This window comes from Sapajus apella, unplaced genomic scaffold, assembly GCF_009761245.1.
Source record: "Sapajus apella isolate SASKATOON/1434 unplaced genomic scaffold, GSC_monkey_1.0 scaffold47, whole genome shotgun sequence".
In the NCBI taxonomy this organism is placed as follows: domain Eukaryota; kingdom Metazoa; phylum Chordata; class Mammalia; order Primates; family Cebidae; genus Sapajus; species Sapajus apella.
Window position 1 is genome coordinate 5,257,195 of NW_022436987.1, and position 20,369 is coordinate 5,277,563.

The following is a 20,369-nucleotide window of genomic DNA, read 5'->3' on the forward strand; positions in this document are numbered from 1 at the left end:
AGATTTATTGTTTATTATTGCATATTTCAGAAGGATGCATTAAATACATTATTCCAAGTAGGGCTGGTTATCTAATTCTTGTTTTTTTGTGTTTTTGTTTTTTTTTAATTTTTTGGTTATCTAATTCTTTTTTTTTTTTTTTTTGAGATGGAGTTTCACTCTTGTTACCCAGGCTGGAGTGCAATGGCACGATCTTGGCTCACCACAACCTCCGCCTCCTGGGTTCAGGCAATTCTCCTGCCTCAGCTTCATGAGTAGCTGGGATTACAGGCACGTGCCACCATGCCCAACTAATTTTTTGTATTTTTAGTAGAGACAGGGTTTCACCATGTTGACCAGGATGGTCTCAATCTCTTGACCTCGTGATCCACCCGCCTCGGCCTCCCAAAGTGCTGGGATTACAGCCGTGAGCCACTGCGCCCGGCCCGGTTATCTAATTCTTTACAAGTCCTTCATGGGAAAAGAGGTTTGCTGATTTTGTCTGCCATAAGAACGAATCTATTTATAAAAAGCATAGATAAGAGAACTGTAATAAGTGACAGAATTTTAAAAAATAACTTTGAACATTCCAGAAAATTCTCAGAAGGTTAACAGAAATTATCAGTGAAGCTAAATTCTAATTTCTGGCTTCAATGATGTCATTCATTCATTCAATAAATATTTACTGAGTGGCACTGGGATATAGCAGAAAAGAGGACAGACAATATCCCAGCCTCACAGAATCTACTTTCTGTGATGGAGAAAAAACATGTAAACAAACCAATACATAACATAAATTCAGTTATTATAAAGTGCTATTAAGAAAATTAAGGCAGGCATGTAATAGGTGTGGGTGTTATTTTAGGAGATGATTTAGTGTTCTATATTAAATTTCCTACACATAGCATGCAGTAAATGTTATAACAAATATAACCACAGATATATCTTAGGCATACTACTAAGAGGATAGGATTCATGTAGTTCCATAATAAATCAAACTGAATACATTTATGTAAATCATAACAAGCTTATATATGGACCAATGAAACTTACCCTATAGAATGCACTGGTCAAAGGAAGTAATGCTGCGGCAATGTTATATTCTTCTAAGCTTGAACAATCCTTTAAGCAAAACAAAGACAAATGAGCATTAGGATATTTACCAGAAATCACAAATATATGGGAACCAACATCTGGGATACATTATTTACTGTCATATGAGGTTTTATCTTTTTATTTTTATTTTGCAGAGGATTCAATGGGAGGGGTTTATACTTTTATTCTAGATTGCCCAGCTAGGTAAGGCACAGCTAGGTAAGTTTTAGGGGAAAAAACTGTCCATGAAGCCCTTTCTTTTATAAATAAGGTAAAAGGGCTGGGTGCGGTGGCTCATGCCTGTAATCCTAGCACTTTGGGAGGCCGAGGCGGGCGGATCATGAGGTCAGGAGATTGAGACCATCCTGGTCAACATGGTGAAACTCCATCTCTACTAAAAACACAAAAATTAGCTGGGCATGATGGCATGCACCTGTAGTCCCAGCTACTCGGGAGGCTTGAATTGCTTGAACCTGGGAGGGGGAGGTTGCAGTGAGCCGAGATCGCACCATTGCACTCCAGGCTGGGCAACAAGAATGAACTCAATCTCAAAAATAAATTAAATAAATAAATACATACATACATACATACATACATAAATAATGTAAAAGTACATTTGAGACAGGTATTTTCAAACACTATTGCTGAGTAGCTACCTTTACTTTCCTGCTCTACAAAGATTGTGTTAAGTTGTATAACTTACACAAAACATTTTTTGAAGGGGGTTTTAGTTTGTTTACCAACTGTATTCCACTGAGTCTAAGATACATTTTTTGCATATTTTAACATTTCTGAGATTGGGATCACCTTATAATTGACTGGAGGTATTTTTTCTTTCTTATTGTTATATAAAAAGGGTATCTTGCAGGCCAGGCATGGTGGCTCATGCCTGTAATCCCAGCACTTTGGGAGGCTGAGGCAGGCAGATTGTCTGAGGTCAGGAGTTTGAGACCAGCCTGGCCAACATAGTGAAACCCTGTTTCTACTAAAAATACAAAAATTAGCCGGGCATGGTGGTGGGCACCTGTACTCCCAGCTACTTGGGAGGATCAGGCAGGAAAATTTTTTGAACCCGGGAGGCGGAGGTTGCAGTGAGCTGAGATCAGGCCACCACACTCCGGCCTGGGCAACAGAGTGAGACTCCAGCTAAAAAAAAAATAAAAAAGGGCAAAAAAAATCAGATAAGATATATCACTGATTCTGATTCTAAAACCCACTGAGTGAAATGCTGATGAATAGGAGGGTCAAGAAATCTCAGTGGGAATGTAAAATGGCACAGTGACTGTGGAAAACAGTATAGCAATTCCCCACATGCAAAAAAAGAAAGAAATATAGAATTACTGTATATTACTATTCTTTTTCCGGGCATATATCCAAAAGAATGGAAAGCAAGAACTCAAACAGGTTTTTATATATTCATGTTCACAGAAGCATTTTTCACAACAGGCAAAAGGTAAAAGCAACCCAAGTGTCTTGTCGACAGATCAGTGAATAAACAAAACATGGAATACAAGCACATACACATAGATGCAAGGAATAGTCAGCCTTAAAAAGAAATTCTGACACATGCTACAGCATAGATCAACCGCAAGGACACTATGCTAGACAGATAATTTTTTTTTGAGATGGAGTCTTGCTCTGCCACCCAGGCTGGAGTGCAGTGGCATGATCTTGGCACACTGCAACCTCCACCTCCTGGGTTCAAACAATTCTCATGCTTCAGCCTCCCAAGTGGCTGGTATGACAGGCATCTGCCACCATACTTGGCCAATTTCTGTATTTTTAGTAGAGACAGCGTTTCACAATGTTGGCCCGGCTGGTGTCGAACTCTTGACCTCAAGTGATCCGCCTGCCTCAGCCTCCCAAAGTGCTGGGATTACAGGTGTGAGCCACTGTGCCAAGTGGATAGATACTTTCATATAGTTACATTAACCAGTCTTTGCTCTGTCTGGTAGTGGGGTCCAATGTGGCCAGAATCCAGAACAGTGTCCACAATGACTGCAAAAGCTGAAACTGATCTCCTTAGAGGGCCAAGAATAATAATTAAAGCCCTAACCTTAGACAATGTAGCTATCTCTATCAAAACTCCTCATCCATCAGTTATGTTATATGTTTGCATGAATTGATTTTAAACTTATAGAGCTGGGACCTTAGACATCAATTATTCCAGTGTAATTCCTCCACTTTCCAGATTAAAGAGGCATAGATGTCAGCCACAGAGCCACAACTGGAATCTAGATTTATCTACCTATTAGTGTGGTGTTTTTTCCTTTAGACACTGCCTTTTGTACTTGATTGCTTTCCTTTTATTCTTGGGTAGAAAATATGGATTATCTGAACTTCCAGTACCAATTTGGAGTGTGAGAGTGGTGAGAACAGACCTGACCAGGAGAGCAGCATAAGGCTTAGAGCTGCCTAAGTACACTAGTGCCAGAGACAAGCACTCTAGAAAACAGGAGGAAGAGTCAGAAGGGAAAGTGAGACTATACCACAGATAATCTTTGCCTATTTCAAAATACTGCTGTGGATGGGGAGGGTGTAGTACTGACCTGAGGAAAAAGGAAAACACTTTCTTGCACGAGTACTTTTGGTACTAGGATCAACTAAAAGAGTTTTCAATTGAATTTCATGTACTGTCAATTCTGAAAAACAGTTTGGAATTTACTGCATGTTCTATTGCAATGACTACTGAAACAATAATGGATTATAAGGCTGGGCACAGTGGTTCATGTCTGTAATCCCAGCACTTTGGGAGGCCAAGGCAGGTGATCACCTGAGCTCAGGAGTTTGAGACTGGCCTGGGCAACCTGGTGAAGCCCTGTCTTTACAAAAAATACAAAAAATTAGCCAGGCACGGTGGCCTGTGTCTGTAGTCCCAGCTACTCAGGAGGCTGAGGCAGTAGAATCGCTTGAACCTGGGAGACAGAGGTTGCAGTGAATCGAGATGGCGCCATTGCACTCCAGCCTGGGCAACAGAGAGAGACCTGGTAAATCCTTGCAGTCATTCTCAAATGGATCATATTCTGTGGCCCAATTAAAAACAAAAAAGTAAAAGATAGGTTCAAGCTTCCTATATTATGCTAAAAATAATACTTTTAACTAACTCATCATTTTGACTAAATGTTTATTGAAGAAATGAGTAAGTGAATAAATAAAGGAATAAACATAAGGAGAATAATGAGAAAAAGGAGCTAAGGCAGAAACCTGGGAAAGATATATATTTATGTAAAGGGAGTGAGGGAAAATCAAGATGTGGAAAAAGAACTGGTGAAAATGGTATCATAGATGTTAAGAGGTAATGACCAATAGTGTTACATGCTTTAGAGGAAGTTTAGTAAAATGAAGATTGGAAAACAAAAACAAAAACACACACAAAAAACCCATGAGAAACTGGTGAATATAAGAGGTCACTGATGACTTCTGACAATATTAGGGACAAGGTGAGTAGAACAAAAGTCCCTGACTATAAATCTTCAAGGTTGGAAAGGAGAGCAATAAAATATCCACTTGGGCTGGGTGTGCAGGCTCATGCTCATAATCTCAGTACTTTGGGAGGCCAACGCAGGAGGACTGCTTGAGCCCAGGAGTTTAAGATCAGCCTGGGCAACACAGACTCTGCTTCTACAAAAAATAAAAAAAAATGAAAAGCCAGGCATGACGGTGCATGCCTGTAGTCCCAGCTACTTGGAAGGCTGAGACGGGAGGATTGCTTGAGCTTGGGAGTTTGAGGTTGCAGTGAACTATGATCATACCACGACACTCCAGCCTGGATGACACAGAAAGAAGAGACACTGTCTAAAAAAAAAAAAAAAAAAAGCCACTTGAAGAGTTATTACATCTAAATTTATTGTTTAATGAATCTCAATAGGGCTTGACTAGATGAATGATGAGATTTTATCCAGTACTTTGATTCTTGAGAATTAGAAGGGTCCGGAGTACACTGAAAGGGAAAATCCAGTGGAGGAGAGAGAGGAAGAAGAAACATCACTAGTAGACTGAGGACTTTGAGATACATCTGGTAGTCAATATGGTCCCCATTTCTAAGGCAGAGTTAGACCCTGAATACATCATAAAAAGCAAATATCTAAAATTATATTAAACAGCAAGATCCCTGATGATATCATCAGATAAAACATATGAGGAAAAAGAAGCTTGGTTCTGCAAGGAAGACTCAGGACTTCCTGAGTATTTTTTATGACAGGGGGAGGGTGAGTGGAGAGAGCTCTTTAATCTATTCTGCAAATACTAGCTCTATGGAATACTGATAGCTGTTACTTGGGGGGAATTGGGAAAATGCTGGGTAAACAAAATTAAACAAGGTTTTCCCTTTCTTTCTTTCTTTTTTTTTTTTTTAAAAACAAAAATGCAGGATCTTGCAGGGTTTTAAACTATGACTCTATGAAGATAATTTGGTATGTAGCATGTTACAGTGAACCCCAAGTTTCTCTTCAAAGAATCAGTATGTCAGTATGTTCAGCTCTCTTATTTTTTAATTTTATATTTTAAAGTTTAACTTCCTTGTGATTCCAGTAAACAACCTTTTCCACCAGTTCTAATCAGTAGTTCCCATCTGTTCGCTCGGCCCCCTGGCTCCACCCTGAATCATCCCAGTCACCTGCTCCAGTCACCTTCTTTGACCTAGGTCACCCCTGGCTACCTGCTCTGACCTGCCAGTAACCATCCTTCCCCGATCACCCACCCTGCCACTCCAGCTGGACCCCTGCTATCTTTAAAATAGCCAATTGGGATTAGTCTAGCTTGTCTGGTCTAACCCTAGCCAACAGGGGAATGACACAGCAGTAGGGACGACCCCCGTCAGGCATAAGTACCCCTTCCCCCCTTGTGCAAGCTTGCAGCCACCAGTGCTCCATCCATGAGCCACACCATTCTATAGAAGTAAACTGCTTTGTTGAGAAGATTTATCTTCAAGTGCTATTTCCTTTGTGGCATCGAACTTTTACTTTTTTTTTTTTTTTTTTGAGATCGAGTTTCACTCTTGTTACCCAGGCTGGAGTGCAATGGCGCGATCTCGGCTCACCGCAACCTCCGCCTCCTGGGTTGGTTCAGGCAATTCTCCTGCCTCAAACTCCTGAGTAGCTGGGATTACAGGCACGCGCCACCATGCCCAGCTAATGTTTTTGTATTTTTAGTAGAGACGGGGTTTCACCATGTTGACCAGGATGGTCTTGATCTCTTGACCTCGTGATCCACCCGCCTAGGCCTCCCAAAGTGCTGGGATTACAGGCATGAGCCACTGCGCCCGGCCAAACTTTTACTTATAACATGACTTTGTAAACTTAATTCCACTGGCTATTTTTTTAAAAAAGCAGTTGTAGAATATATTTTGGAAAATGATGATTTGAGATTGCCAAAAATCCCGTGAGAGAATTCCAACCAAAAGATCATTAAACAAAATTTAAAAAAATAATTACTTAGAGACAGGATCCTGCTCTGTCACCTAGGCTGGAGTGCAGTGGCACAATCATAGTCTACTGCAGCCCTGAACTCCTGGGCTCAAGCAATCCTCCTGCCTCAGCCTTCTGAGGAGCTGGGACTACAGGCACACGCCACCACATCCAATTAATTTTTAATTTTTTTGTAGAGACAGGGTATCACTATGTTGTCCATGTTGGTCTTGAACTCCTGCTTCAAGGATCCTTCTGCCTCTGCCTCACCAAATGCTGGGATTACAGGCATGAGCCATGACACCCAGCCTAAAAGATAATTTTAAAATTTAGTTATGGATTTTTACTTGACTTATGGTTGTTTTCATATTCTAACAGGCAATTTTTCTAAAAATAATTTTAAATGATAGATAAAATATTTTAAAATCCTTAATATAAAGCAATGAATTGGCAAGACAGCAAAGAACATGCAGATCAAAACGTAAGTAGAAACTTGGAAAGATAAACAGAGCACTGAAGCTAAATTTTAACTTTGGAACTGTTGGTGAGCAAATTTTCGTATTAGTTTTGAACTCAAGAGACTCAAGGGATAGGACACAAAGACTAGCACTTGCTGAAGGTAGGACGCCCATTAGGAGAATATAAACCAAAAATGTAATCCTGAGCCCCACAACTAGTTGAATAGACCGCTGGCCAAAGGGATCCCAGGGACACCTACAGAACTGAATTCCTGGACATAAGAGGAAGGGAGGTCAGACACGCCTCATTATGCCCCTCCCTTTCGGTGTTTAGGTAAAAATACAGATCTGAAAAAACAGACTCTTTGTAGCAATAACATAACAGATTATAAACACAAGGCCATGCAAGCCAGGGGTTAAGTCACACCCCACAAACCATAAAATCTCATTAAATGGGGTTTTATTTATTTTTTATTTTTATTTTTTGAGACCCGGTCTCACTCTGGAGGCTGGAGTGCTGGGGTGCAATGTGGGCTTACTGCAGCCATGACCTCCTTGGCTCAGGTGATCTCCCACCTCAGCCTCCTGAGTAGCTGAGAAGACAGGCATGAGCCATCATGCCAGGCTAATTTTTGTATTTTTGTAGAGATGGGGTTTCACCATGTTGGCCAAGCTGGTCTCAAACTCCTGAACTCAAGTGACTCTCCCACCCTTAGCCTCCCAAAGTGCTGGGATCATAGGCATAAAAACAGGTTTTTAAAATTATCCCAGCATAAAGCGGCTTCCTTTCCAACCTGACTCTGATACAGCATCACATGATAGATAGGAGACCCTGAAGGAAATCAGAATATTTTTCTTTGACATGTTTTGAAATGGCCCTGCAAAGTAATCTGTTGTGGGGGAAATTTGCATCTGTACAGAATCTCCATTAATGCAGCCAGGCCTTCCCTTTCTAGGACTTTCTCGCTAGGTTGGAGAGATTAGCTGGGAGTCTGACACTTTTATGGTCTCAAAAGAGACATTTACCACATATTCTCTCTGAGGGATAAGACCTCTGAGGCTTCATCTACATAATAAGTGCTTTGACCTCCACAAACCCCTTATCTTGACTCAAGCATTCCTTTCTACTGACATCAAGTCTTTCTACAAAACGTAACTCTTTCAATCAGTAGCCAATCAGAAAATCTTTGAATTCACCTATGACCTGTAAGCCACCACCCCCCAAGATATCCCACCCCTTTAGGATAATCAAGGTACACCTACCATGTATTGATTTATAATTTTACCTACAATTTCTGTCGTCCTAAAATATATAAAACTAAATTGCAACCCAACTGCTGGGCTGTGGTCACTCCTATTGGGTCAGAATAAGCCTCTTTAAAATACTTTATAGATTTGGTTTTCCATTAACAAGAATGGCAATAATCCTGGGATCTCTAAAGCCACCTGTGATACCAGATAGAAAGTCTGAGATGTAGGAAAATAACTGGGTCAAAAAGAGAGATAAATATGCAGGTAAATCTAAACACACACTGACTGTATAAAACCATGAAAATTTTGTCTTTTGATAGCAAAGAACGACAAAATAAACTATACAACCACGGTAGCATAGACTTTGCAAGAAAGTGGACTGGAGTTAGATTGCAATAAATTAAGTAAGCATTTAAAAATTTCTATATTATCACCAAAGAAATAGAAATAGAGTGGGTTGCAACTTCCAAAGTAGTGGAGGAAAAAATGGAATAGTAGAAAAAAAAAAAAATCCAACAAACCTGAACCCAAGGGAAAACAAAGAAGAGGAAAAAGAAACTCAGAAAAGAGAAACAATCAGAAAAGAAAAACATAAGATGGGACCAAGTACAGTGGCTCACACCTGTAATTCCAGCACTTTGGGAGGCTGAGGTGGGCGGATCACGAGGTCAAGGGATCCAGACCATCCTGGCCAACATGGTGAAACCCTGTGTCTCTACTAAAAATACAAAAAGTATTTGGGTGCAGTCGCGCACACTTGTAATCCCAGCTACTTGGGAGGCTAAGGCAGGAGAATCATTTGAACCCAGGAGGCGGAAGTTGTGGTAAACCAAGATTACGCCACTGCACTCAAGCCTGGTGACAGAGCGAGACTCCTTCTCAAAACAAAAAGATGATGGGAATAAATATGTTAGTGGTGGCAAATATCTGAGTCTCACAGCACCAAGTATGTTACCATCAAGGCATCCAAGTTCCCGATGGTGAATCCATATGGGTCTGCAGCAACCTCAGTTCTTGCCTCCTCAGAAGAAACAATTGGACTGAGGGGCATAAGGCAGAAAAAGAATCCGAGGCAAGTTTCAGAGCAAGAGTGGAAGTTTATTTTAAAAGGCTTTAGAGTAGGAAAGAAATGAAATATTGCTGGGAAGAGACCCAAGCAGGCACGTGAAGGTCAAGTGCCATGTTTAACTTTGATCCTAGCATTTTATACACTGGCCCCTTTCCCATGATTCTTCCCTTAGGCTGGGCTACTCATACGGGCAGTGCTCTCCTTACACCTGGGAGGTAAGCATACGCATTGTGTTCAGGAAGTCAAATGCATGCCCATCTGTGGCTTTCTTCCCTTTTTGTGTGGTGTGCCCCTGGAAGGTCATACTCTGCCACTTTGTCTCTTAATGCGCATGCCCAGGAAGTTGCTTCTCCCTGATGCCTGCATTCAATTAACACTTTAGTGCACCAAGTGTGGACAATCAGCAAATGGCCTCTCCCTAGTGCCAGCTGACATTTATCACTTTTAGAGAGGCAATATGATAACTGCCCAACAATCAACTAACATTCCCAGTGGGTGGGGGACAGCCTTCTCCTGCCCCACTCATGCCTAACTACTTGTAACAAATACAAAAGCACAAATGGACCAAATGTTCTAGTTAAAAAACAAACATTGACACTGAATCTAAAAACCAGAATCTAAATATTTGTTGCTTATAAATAAATAAATAATATATATATATAAAACGTAAGGATTCACAGCATTTAAAGGATGAAAAAATATGAACCAGGCAAATACCACAGGGTAGCTATATTAACAATCAGACTATAGGCCAGGTGTGGTGGCTCATGCCTGTAATCCCAGCACTTTGGGAGGCCCAGGTGGGTGGATCACCAGGTCAGGAGATCTAGACCATTCTGGCCAACACTGTGAAATCCTGTCTCTACTAAAAATACAAAAATAAGCTGGGTATGGTGGCACGTGCCTGTAAACCCAGCTACTCAGGAGGCTGAGGCAGGAGAATCTTTTGAACCAGGGAGGCAGAGGTTGCAGTGAGCTGAGATTGCACCGCTGCACTCCAATCTGGTGAAAGGCAAGACTCAAAAAAAAAAAAGACTCAAAATAAATAAATAAATGAATAAATAAAATCAGATTGCAAAATATTCTTCAAGGCAATATGCGTTACTAGGGATAAAATGAAGCATTACATAATAATAAATAGATCAATCTACCAGAAAGCTATAATAAATGTGTATAAACCTAGTAACTTAGCCTTAAAACATACAAAGCAAGGCCGGGTGCGGTGGCTCACGCCTGTAATCCCAGCACTTTGGGAGGCCGAGGCGGGTGGATCACGAGGTCAAGAGATCGAGACCATCCTGGTCAACATAGTGAAACCCCGTCTCTACTAAAACTACAAAAAATTAGCGGGGCATGGTGGCGTGTTCCTGTAATCCCAGCTACTCAGGAGTTTGAGGCAGGAGAATTGCCTGAACCCAGGAGGCGGAGGTTGCGGTGAGCCGAGATTGCGCCATTGCACTCCAGCCCTCCAGCCTGGGTAACAAGAGCGAAACTCCGTCTAAAAAAAAAAAAAAAACATACAAAGCAAAAACTGACAGATGTAAAATGCAAAATAGATAAATTTACAATTACGTTAAAATATTTTAATATACCTCTGTCAGTAATTGATAGGTCAGGCAGGTAGAAAAATCAGTCATCATACAGTAGACTGAAAGAAATACTTCAAAAGTTAGGGCTGATATGTATAGAATACTGTATACAAAAACTTGCTTGCTCTAATAGACACTGTACTCTAAAAGTGCACCCAGAACTGTTCACATGGATTTTAAAAAAATGACCTCATACTGGTCTAAAAATAAGTATCACGGCTGGGTGCAATGGCTCACACCTGTAATCACAGGACTTTGGAAGGCTGAGGTGAGAGGATCACTTGAGCTCAGGAGTTCAAGACCAGCCTGAGTGATAGTAAGACCTCATCTCTACAAATAATTAAAAATTAGTTGGGTGTGGTGGCATGTGCTTGTACTCTCAGATGCTTGGGAGGCTAAGGTGGGAGAATCACTTGAGCCCAGCAGGTGGAGGCTATAGTGAGCCATGATTGCATCACTGCACTCCGGCCTGGGTGACAAAACAAGACTCCATCTCAAGAACAAAACAAAACAAAAACTATCAGTAAATTTCAAAATGTTTTGAATCATATAGATACAACTGTCAGATCACAATGCAATTAAGTTAAAAATCATTAATACATGTAAAATACTTAAAATTGTACCTAGTACATAGTAAGTACTCACTAAATGTTGTTATCACTGAGGCCAAGAAATGCTTAGCATATCACACTCTATTATGATTACCTATTTACTTGTCTGTCTTTTTACTAGACTATAGCAATTTAATGGCATTTTTTTTTTTTGAGACGGAATTTCGCTCTTGTTGCCCAGGCTGGAGTGCAATGGCGCGATCTCGGCTCACCGCAACCTCCGCCTCCTGGGTTCAGGCAATTCTCCTGCCTCAGCCTCCTGAGTAGCTGGGATTACAGGCATGCGCCACCATGCCCAGCTGATTTTTTGTATTTTTAGTAGAGACAGGGTTTCACTATGTTGACCAGGATGGTCTCGATCTCTTGACCTCGTGATCCACCCGCCTCGGCCTCCCAAAGTGCTGGGATTACAGGTGTGAGCCACCGCGCCCGGCCTTAATGGCATTTTTATAGCGGTGAATAAGAAGCAGTTATCAATATTTATGGCAAGTTTTTGAACGAGTGATATGCCTTTTTGAATGTCATACAAAGCTGAAAGAAGAATGGTACAAATGATCTTACTAGGTCTTGGATTTCCAGAACGAGCATTGAGAGTAATTAGGATTTTCCTTTGAATAACAATTTTCATTTATTCACCGAATATTTATTGAGTATCTACTATGTGCTAGGCATGCTGTAGCTAATGAACTCAAGAATCTATTTATCCCAAGGGGGAACAGGGATGACAAATAAGAATGCATTTTAAAGGGATGAGATAAATTAATGGCTGACTAAGATACATCCTTAAATTAGAGGGACAATGATGTTCTTTCATGATGTCTCTGTGGGGACCTTTGTTGGAGCTCAGTTACTGGTTAGAGAGATTTTAAGTTAGACCAAGTAATCTTTTGTTTTACATTAAAGAGCATAGTTTTAGACATAAAAAGAGTGACTGTTAAAACAGTAACATCTCTCCCTCAGTCAAACCTCTGGAAATGAATGTCTGTGAGAAAGGAGGGGGAGAAAAGAAATATGAATCAATGAGAACTTCCTTCAAAGAGAATATTAAAAATTTTTAGGGAAGTCGCAGGGCCTCCAGAAAATAATAATAATAATGAAGTATGTCTCAAAGCATATGTGGATGCTTCATGATTTCAGGAATCCTCAGGCCCCAAAGAACCCTGAGGACCCTCAACGAGGACACAGGTCTGACTGTATTTTAAAATAAAAACCTAAACATGACTCCAAGGTAATGACTGCCTTCAAAGTAATATTTCAGTTGATTTTAATATTCTCTACAGAGCCAATGGGTCATGTTTGGTTAGAAGGTGATAATCTACAGAATTCTATAGATTCTAGGTACTATGGACCTATTCCATATGGACGAATAAGAGGATGAATCTTCTTTAAGATTTGGTCTCTGAGTGATTTTGGACTTTTACGTGCCAGCCCTAATGGCCACAGATTTTCTGATGATTAGTAAGGATTTATTCTTTTGAATTAATTATTGTCTTCTGTTCACGTGAATTTATTATTCATGTTGAAACCATGTGCTTACCAATAAACTATTTGCTATTCAAAAATAAATAAAATAAAATACAGTCAGGCCATGTAGAAAAACACCACACCTTTTTCCTCTGTGGTAATCACTGCAAGGTCTCCATCTTCTTTGTGGATTTTATGTATAATTCCAGAATGCAGCAAAAAGTGTGAATCATCTTTTTCTTCCTGACTTATTCCTCACCCCCTTGGGACACCGTTATGCACAAGAATGTCATCTGTGTCCTAGCACATCTGAATTTCTTTAACAGAAATGCTTTGCATGTTTCTGACGACTGTCATGAGGCCCAAGGCAATAAAGTTCAACAGACTTGAGCTGTAATCTTCTCCCAAGGAAATGGTTGGGATGCCAAGATGCCTTTTGACTTTAATTTCACAGCAGGGTTTCATTTGTAATGACACTGTCCAAACTTTAAATGACAACAGCTGTGATATGAAGCCCTACACACTCATTTATAATAATTTCCGACAAATTAAAAATATTAAACAATGGGGAATTTCAATCCATTACCAGTTAGCAGGGAATAGGCAATCATAAAACATTTAGACAAGTAGGCGCTATTTATTATCTTGCAAAATGTTTACGCATTGTAGTGCATGTCTAAAACCTGTGCGACAGTCAAATACTGATTGCAAAATATAAATATAAAATTCTTTGGAAATCACATTAGAGACATTTTAAGTTAATTAGGTTGAAAGGGAAAATTTTTAGAACGTAAGTCTACAATTATTGACACAGCAACAGCATTCCAGAATTGTGCAGTTATCTGTTGGGGAATCAGTCCATAAATATACATCCTGAAGTCCCCTGTGCTTTGGCCAAATATTAGCATTGTAGCAGTAAACATACCAGGCATTTTATAAACTTGCATGGTCATGAATACTTATACATTTTGTATTCTGAACTTTGCTTTGTAATTTACCTTTAATTTTCCTGCTACAGCTAAAGAGTGAACCCGGCAATCTTAATTTCCCATTATCCTCAATTACTTCATACTTTTAACCTAGATAACTTTGAACTGTTGTGGTCAACATTCCAGTTTGATAAAACTCTGGAATCTCTAAAAAATGTTATATTTAAACATTAAAGAAAAAATTAGATTGAAAGGAACAATGTGTTACAGAACTGACTTTCCTTTAGAGTTTAGATTAGACACAGCTCAGAAAAAAGATATTTTCAGTTGCCCAAAACATTGAAAACACTTGCATCTTCTACATAAGGACAAAAATTAAAAGCACAAATTCCTCTTTACATCATATTATTCTCCTGTTCAAAAATACCGCTATTTTCTGACCATTACAGAATAACGACCAAACTCTTCTGCCAGGCTTACTAGGCCTCCATGGTACGGATACACCTCTATACACACCCTATCATATGCGCCCCTTCTACAAGCTGCAGCTCTAGTCGACCTATTTAGTTTATCATCTTCTAATCTACACCATACTTCTTATTCTACATCATACTTCTATTCTACATCAGCCATATCTAATATGGCTGAATAAGCCCTTCCATGCTTTGTTTTGTCATTTACATGCTTTCTCCTTGGTACCTTCATATGGCTGCCCCCATATTTCTCCATTCTTTCCAAGTACAATGTTAAGCAAAAAATAGGTAAAAGAATTTTATTACAGCTTCAGCCTCAGGTTATATTTTACCACTAAATAAACCTATAAAACAATAAAGGAGGACAGGCACATTGGCTCACGCCTTGTAATCCTAGCACTTTGGGAGGCGGAGGCAGGTAGATCACCTGGGTTGGGAGTTTGAGACCAGCCTGACCAACATGGAGAAACCCTGCCTCTAGGAAAAAGAAATTACAAAATTAGCTAGGCTTGGTGGTGCATGCCTGTAATCCCAGCTACTCAGGTAGCTGGGACAGGAGAATCGCTTGAACCCGGGAGGCAGAGGTTGTGGTAAGACAAGATTGTGCCATTACATTCCAGCCCAGGCAACAAGAGAGAAACTCCATCTTAAAAAGAAAAAAGACTAGGCAAGGCGGCTCACATCTGTAATCCTAGCACTTTGGGAAGCCAAGGTGGGCAGATCACCTAAAGTTGGGAGTTTGAGACCAGCCTGACCAACATGGAGAAACTCCATCTCTACTAAAAAAAAAAATACAAAATTAGCCAGGTGTGGTAGTGGTGCATGCCTGTAATCCCAGCTACTAGGAAGGCTGAGGCAGGAGAATCACTTGAACTGGGAGGTGGAGGTCGTGGTGAGCCGAGATTGTGCCATTATACTCCAGCCTAGGACACAAAAGTGAAACTCTGTCTCAAAAAAACAAACAAACAAACAAAAAAAACGAAAATCCAAAAACAAACAAACAAAAAAACAAAACAGGCTGGGTGGTGGCTCACGCCTGTAATCCCAGCACTTTGGGAGGTCGAGGCGGGCAGATCATGAGGGCAGGAATTCTAGACCAGCCTGGCCAACATGGTGAAACCCCGTCTCTACTAAAAATACAAAAATTAGCTGAGTATGGTGCTGCACGCCTATAATCCCAGCTACTCAGGAGGCTGAGGCAGGAGAATTGCTTGAACCCAGGAGGGAGAGGTTGCAGTGAGCCGGGATCATCCCACTGCATTCCAGCCTGGGAGACTCCGTCTCAAAAAACAAAACAAAACAAAAAAACCATAAAGGATGTATCACAGTTTTGAACACCATTGTTACTTATATGTACAGTGACACCCATTGAGATAGAAGGTGAATGCTAGGCTTGACAAACAATATCAAGCTTTATTTTAAGTTCTTTGAGTGAATGGACCAAGTCAGTTTCAACTATATGCCTGGAAACTAGAACACTGCATCTGGCTTATGGTAATAATAGCTAACGTTTATTAAGTGTTTACTAAGTATCACACATATTCTAAGTATGAATTTACAGATAATACTTCATTTAATCTTCACAATGTCTCAATTAGATAAGATACTGAAATTATGTCCTTTTTGTTGATGAAGAAACTGAGCCTCTCAGACGTTTAATTATTTGCCTGAGATTACATGATCAAAAATGGCAGGGCCAGAATTTGAATCTGGGTAGTCTTACTCCAGTATTTGTGCTTGAAATCCCAATGTTGTCTCACCTATTAAGTGCAATATGATATTGCACTGAATATAAAAATGGTATCTGTGGAAACATAATTCAGGAAAAAGAAACCCTCTAATAAGTTATAAATAATATCCTCAAGAGAGTTTAAAAATATACAGCTATGAAAAACCAATTAAAAACATAATTGTTACAATTAAAATGCAATGGAAGGGCTTGAAGAAAATTTTCTCATGTGTTCTTTTATTTTACTTCTATATTTAGGAATTAAAAAAAATTATGAAATATAGAGGATGAAGTAAAAGCTTCTAAAATATACCTAACAGGAGTACTGGAAACAGTGAATAGGTAAGGCACATGGGGTAAAGTAAAAGAAATGATTTTAAAAATTTTGTCTTCAGAGGCAGACAGTCCACATAAAACAAATGAAAGAGAACTACTGTATACTGAGACATATTGCAGTGCAATTTCATTACACCAGTGATAAAGAAAAGATTCTAAAAGCTGTCAGAGAGAGAGAGACACACACAGAGAGAGAAAGCAGTTCATCTACAAAGAAACAAGAATTAGCCGGGGTGGGGGGGGTGGGAGGGAAGCTCAACAACGTTAGATGATAGAAAATCACACCGGGCACTACCAAGGCGGTAGGGAAGGAAGGGGGCAAGAGTTGAAAAACTGTTGGGTACTATGCTCACTACCTGGGTGATGGGATCAATTTGTATCCCAAACCCCAGCATCATGCAATATACTTGTGTAACAAACCTGCACATGTACCTCCGAATCCAAAAGCTGAAATTACTTAGAAAAAGAAAGAAAATCACAAACAGCAATGTTTTCAGAGTACTGAGAAAAAATACTTAAAATTTTCTTTTATTAAAAAAAAATAATATACAGTAAAGTGGACTTATTTTCTGGCTATATAGTTCTATGGATTCTAGCATATAACTACATTAGATCATATAATCACAGCCAAGATTCAGAATATAGAACAGTCCTATCACTCCCCACATTTCTCATTGCTATCTGTTTATGGTCATGCATCCTGCTACCCCTAGTCCCTGGTAACTATTGGTCTCTTCCCTGACACTATGGTTTTGTCTTTTTGAGAATGTTATGTAAATGAAATTGCACTTTTTATAACCTTTTGAGAGTGGTTTCTTTCACTCATGACAACATCTTTGAGATTCATCCACACTGTAGTACACAGTACTTCATTTTTATTGCTGAGTAGTACTCCATTGTATGCATTCACCAGTTTGTTTATCCATGCATCTGCTGAAGGACATATGGGTTGTTTCCAGGTTTTGGGAATTACAAATAGAGCTGCTATTAATATTCACATAATTGTTTTTGTGTTAATGTAAGTTTTCATTTTTTGTGTTAATGTAAGTTTTCATTTTTTTTTCTTCCAGGGTAAATCCCTAGGAATGAGATGACTGGGTCACATGGTAAGAATATGTTTTAACTTTATGATTAACTGCCAAACTGTTTTCCAGGTAGGTTGTACTATTTTATTTGACAGTTCCAGCATCTCTGCTTCCTTGTCAGCACTTGATATTTTCAGTGTTTTTATTTTAGCCATTCTAGTATGTGCGTAGTGGCATCTCTTTCAGGTTTAATTTGCATTTCCCTAATGGCTAAGATATTGAACCAATTTTTATGTGCTTATTTACCATCTATATATCCTCTATGATAAACTGTCTGCTCAACTTTTATCTTTAATAAAAATCAAGTGGCTTGTTTTAATATTTTGTAAGAATTCTTTAGATATTTAAAATATAAGACCTTTGACAGATAGGTTTTGCCAATATTTCCTCCTAGTGTGTGCTTTGCATTTTAATTTTCAACAGTATCTTTTGTAAAAAAAGGTTTAAATTCTGATAAAATCCAATTTATCATTTTTTTTCTTTTATGGTTTGTGCTTTTTGTGTTTTAAGAAATCCCTGCTTGACCCCAAGGTCAAAAATAGTTCCCCTATGTTTTCTTCTGAAGTTGTATAGCATAAATGCTTATATTTAGGTCTACAACCTAATTTTTATAAATGATATTAGCTAAGAGTTGAATTTCACTTCTCCCATGTGGAAGTCCTGTTCCAGTACCATCTGTTGAAAAGACTAGGCTTTCCCCTTGAATTATCATGCCTTTGTTAAAAATAAATTACCTATATATATGTAGGTCTATTTCTGGCCTCCCCATTTTGTTCTATGTATCTATTTGGCGATTCTTTAGTTTTATTTTGTTTTTGTTTGTTTTTGAGATGTTGCTTTACTCTGTCACCCAGGCTGGAGTGCAGTGGCTTTATCTTGGCTCACTGCAACCTCCATCTCCCGGGTTCAAGCAATTCTCCTGCTTCAGCTTCCTGAGTATCTGGGATTACAGGTGTCTGCCACAATGTCTAGAAAATTTTTGTATTTTTAGTGGAAACAGGGTTTCATCATGTCGGCCAGGCTGGTCTTGAACTCATGACCTCAAGCGATCCGCCTGCCTCAGCCTCCTTAAGTGCTGGTGTTACAAGTGTGAGCCACTGTGCCCAGCCTCTTTAGTTATTCTTAGTTTAAGCTATGACTATAACTTATATATAGCTTTTACACATATATCTGCATTAAAAATGAGGTCTACTGATTTTCACTTTAAGCATTATGTTTTGCCTCAATAGAGGTTTACAAAATTAAACTAGTTTATCATTATTTATATGAATACAAATTTTTTTTTCTTTCAAGCAAATTTAAAGAAATGTTATTATGATTATAGGCCAACACCATTATAATTTAAAGGCCATTTGTAGTACACTGAAAAAACTAAAGGACTTGCTTTGAAACATATCCTTGTAACTGAGCACCCCCATTTGTCTGAGAGAGACAGGATGAGCTATTTTTTTTTCTTTTCTCCATCTCTCCCTCTTTTCCTCTTCCCACTTAGCCCTTCAGAAATGCAATTATAACCTTTTACCTCCCCTTCACCAGACACTCCCTACAGACCAAGTTCATTTAACTATGTGCTTAGAAGCTCCAGAGTGGAGCTCTCACCAACCAGGAGGCTGCCTCGAGAGACAACAGTCAGTCTGAAACCCAAACTATGCCCACTAGGAAACTTTCTCCTACCTAGAGAGTTTCAGCTACCTTTACAACCTAGTTCTGCCTACAAAGACACGAGTGGTCACCAGCTCAAATGCCGGGTAGATAGGGTACTGAAGCAAGTCATGTGGATCCCCTCCTCTTACTTCCTCCCCTGCATGCCATTCATGCAAACCCCCCTTTTAAAAGCACCTGCTTTCTGCTCCAAATGTGAGGCAGTACTCTTAAGGCAAGAAGGCTGTACTTCTTCCCCTAAACTAGCTTTAGAATAAAAAGTCATTTTCTTTATGCTATATTTCTCTCATTAGTTGGACTCTGACCTGGCAAGCAACTAAACCTACATTTTGGTTACATCCTATTTAAAAGCAACAACAACAAGAGGCAAGGTATGCTGAGCTCTACAATGGAGAGACTAAGCAATTTAAATCCAGTGGCAGAATTTTAGCTACAGTGAGACAGACTTTAGGGATGGATGAGACTCTCAAACAATGTGGCTACAATGGTTTCAGTCTAAATGCAGTTCTTAGAAACATAATGGCCCCTGTTTACTATCGCTGTGAAATTCTGAATCTGTCAAAAGTTGTTTGAGTAAATAACCTTAAAGAAAGAAAAGCTATTTACAAAGGGACATATTTTCTTGCCTCTAAAGCAATACATGCTTCTAAGTTACCATTTCCTAGCCAGGCTCCTCCTGGCACATGGAGATTATGCTGTGAATTGCAGGAGGAAGGGTTTAGCAGTAACCTTTGGAATGTAACCCCTTACTGGCAAAGTATCTGTACCTACTGATTTTCTTTACCCTTTAAAAAAAAGAATCTCTAGTTCCTGGCTCCAAACAGCCACCTAAATTTCAATCAAATATTGCAATAAAATCCAAACTAAGTGGATTTCACTGAAGTATAAAGTGTGAGGCAGAGAATTAGGGACCAGATTTGTTAGCTTGGGTTGAATTTCATGCTAGTTCCATTAATTAAAAAGCAATTTTTGCTAAATCTCTGTAATGGCTTTGATGTTCTCAATTGTTCTTACTTATATCTACCACGACTCCAGGAGCTTCTATCATCAGGATCAAAGGAAAATGAATGGTAGTAAAGTAAAACAAGACTAGTGTCTTACGCTAAAGTTTGAGCATGGGTTTCTACAGCACTGATGTCTGACTGAAATACAGATGGTTCCAGACTTACGATGGTTCGACTTAACAATTTTTTGAGTTTAAGATGATGTGAAAGCGATGTGCATTCAGCACGGA

At 39.4% G+C, this 20,369-nt stretch overlaps 1 protein-coding gene across 2 annotated transcripts in view; it reads right to left on the bottom strand.

Annotated features, from left to right (window-relative positions):
* SBF2 (SET binding factor 2) overlaps positions 1-20,369 on the bottom strand; it is a 479,501-nt gene that overhangs the window by 131,062 nt on the left and 328,070 nt on the right. For both annotated transcript variants that reach the window (XM_032241013.1, XM_032241012.1), the window contains exon 17: positions 1,033-1,101. In XM_032241013.1, the coding sequence (XP_032096904.1) occupies positions 1,033-1,101 (69 nt within the window). The remainder of the gene's footprint in view (positions 1-1,032; positions 1,102-20,369) is intronic.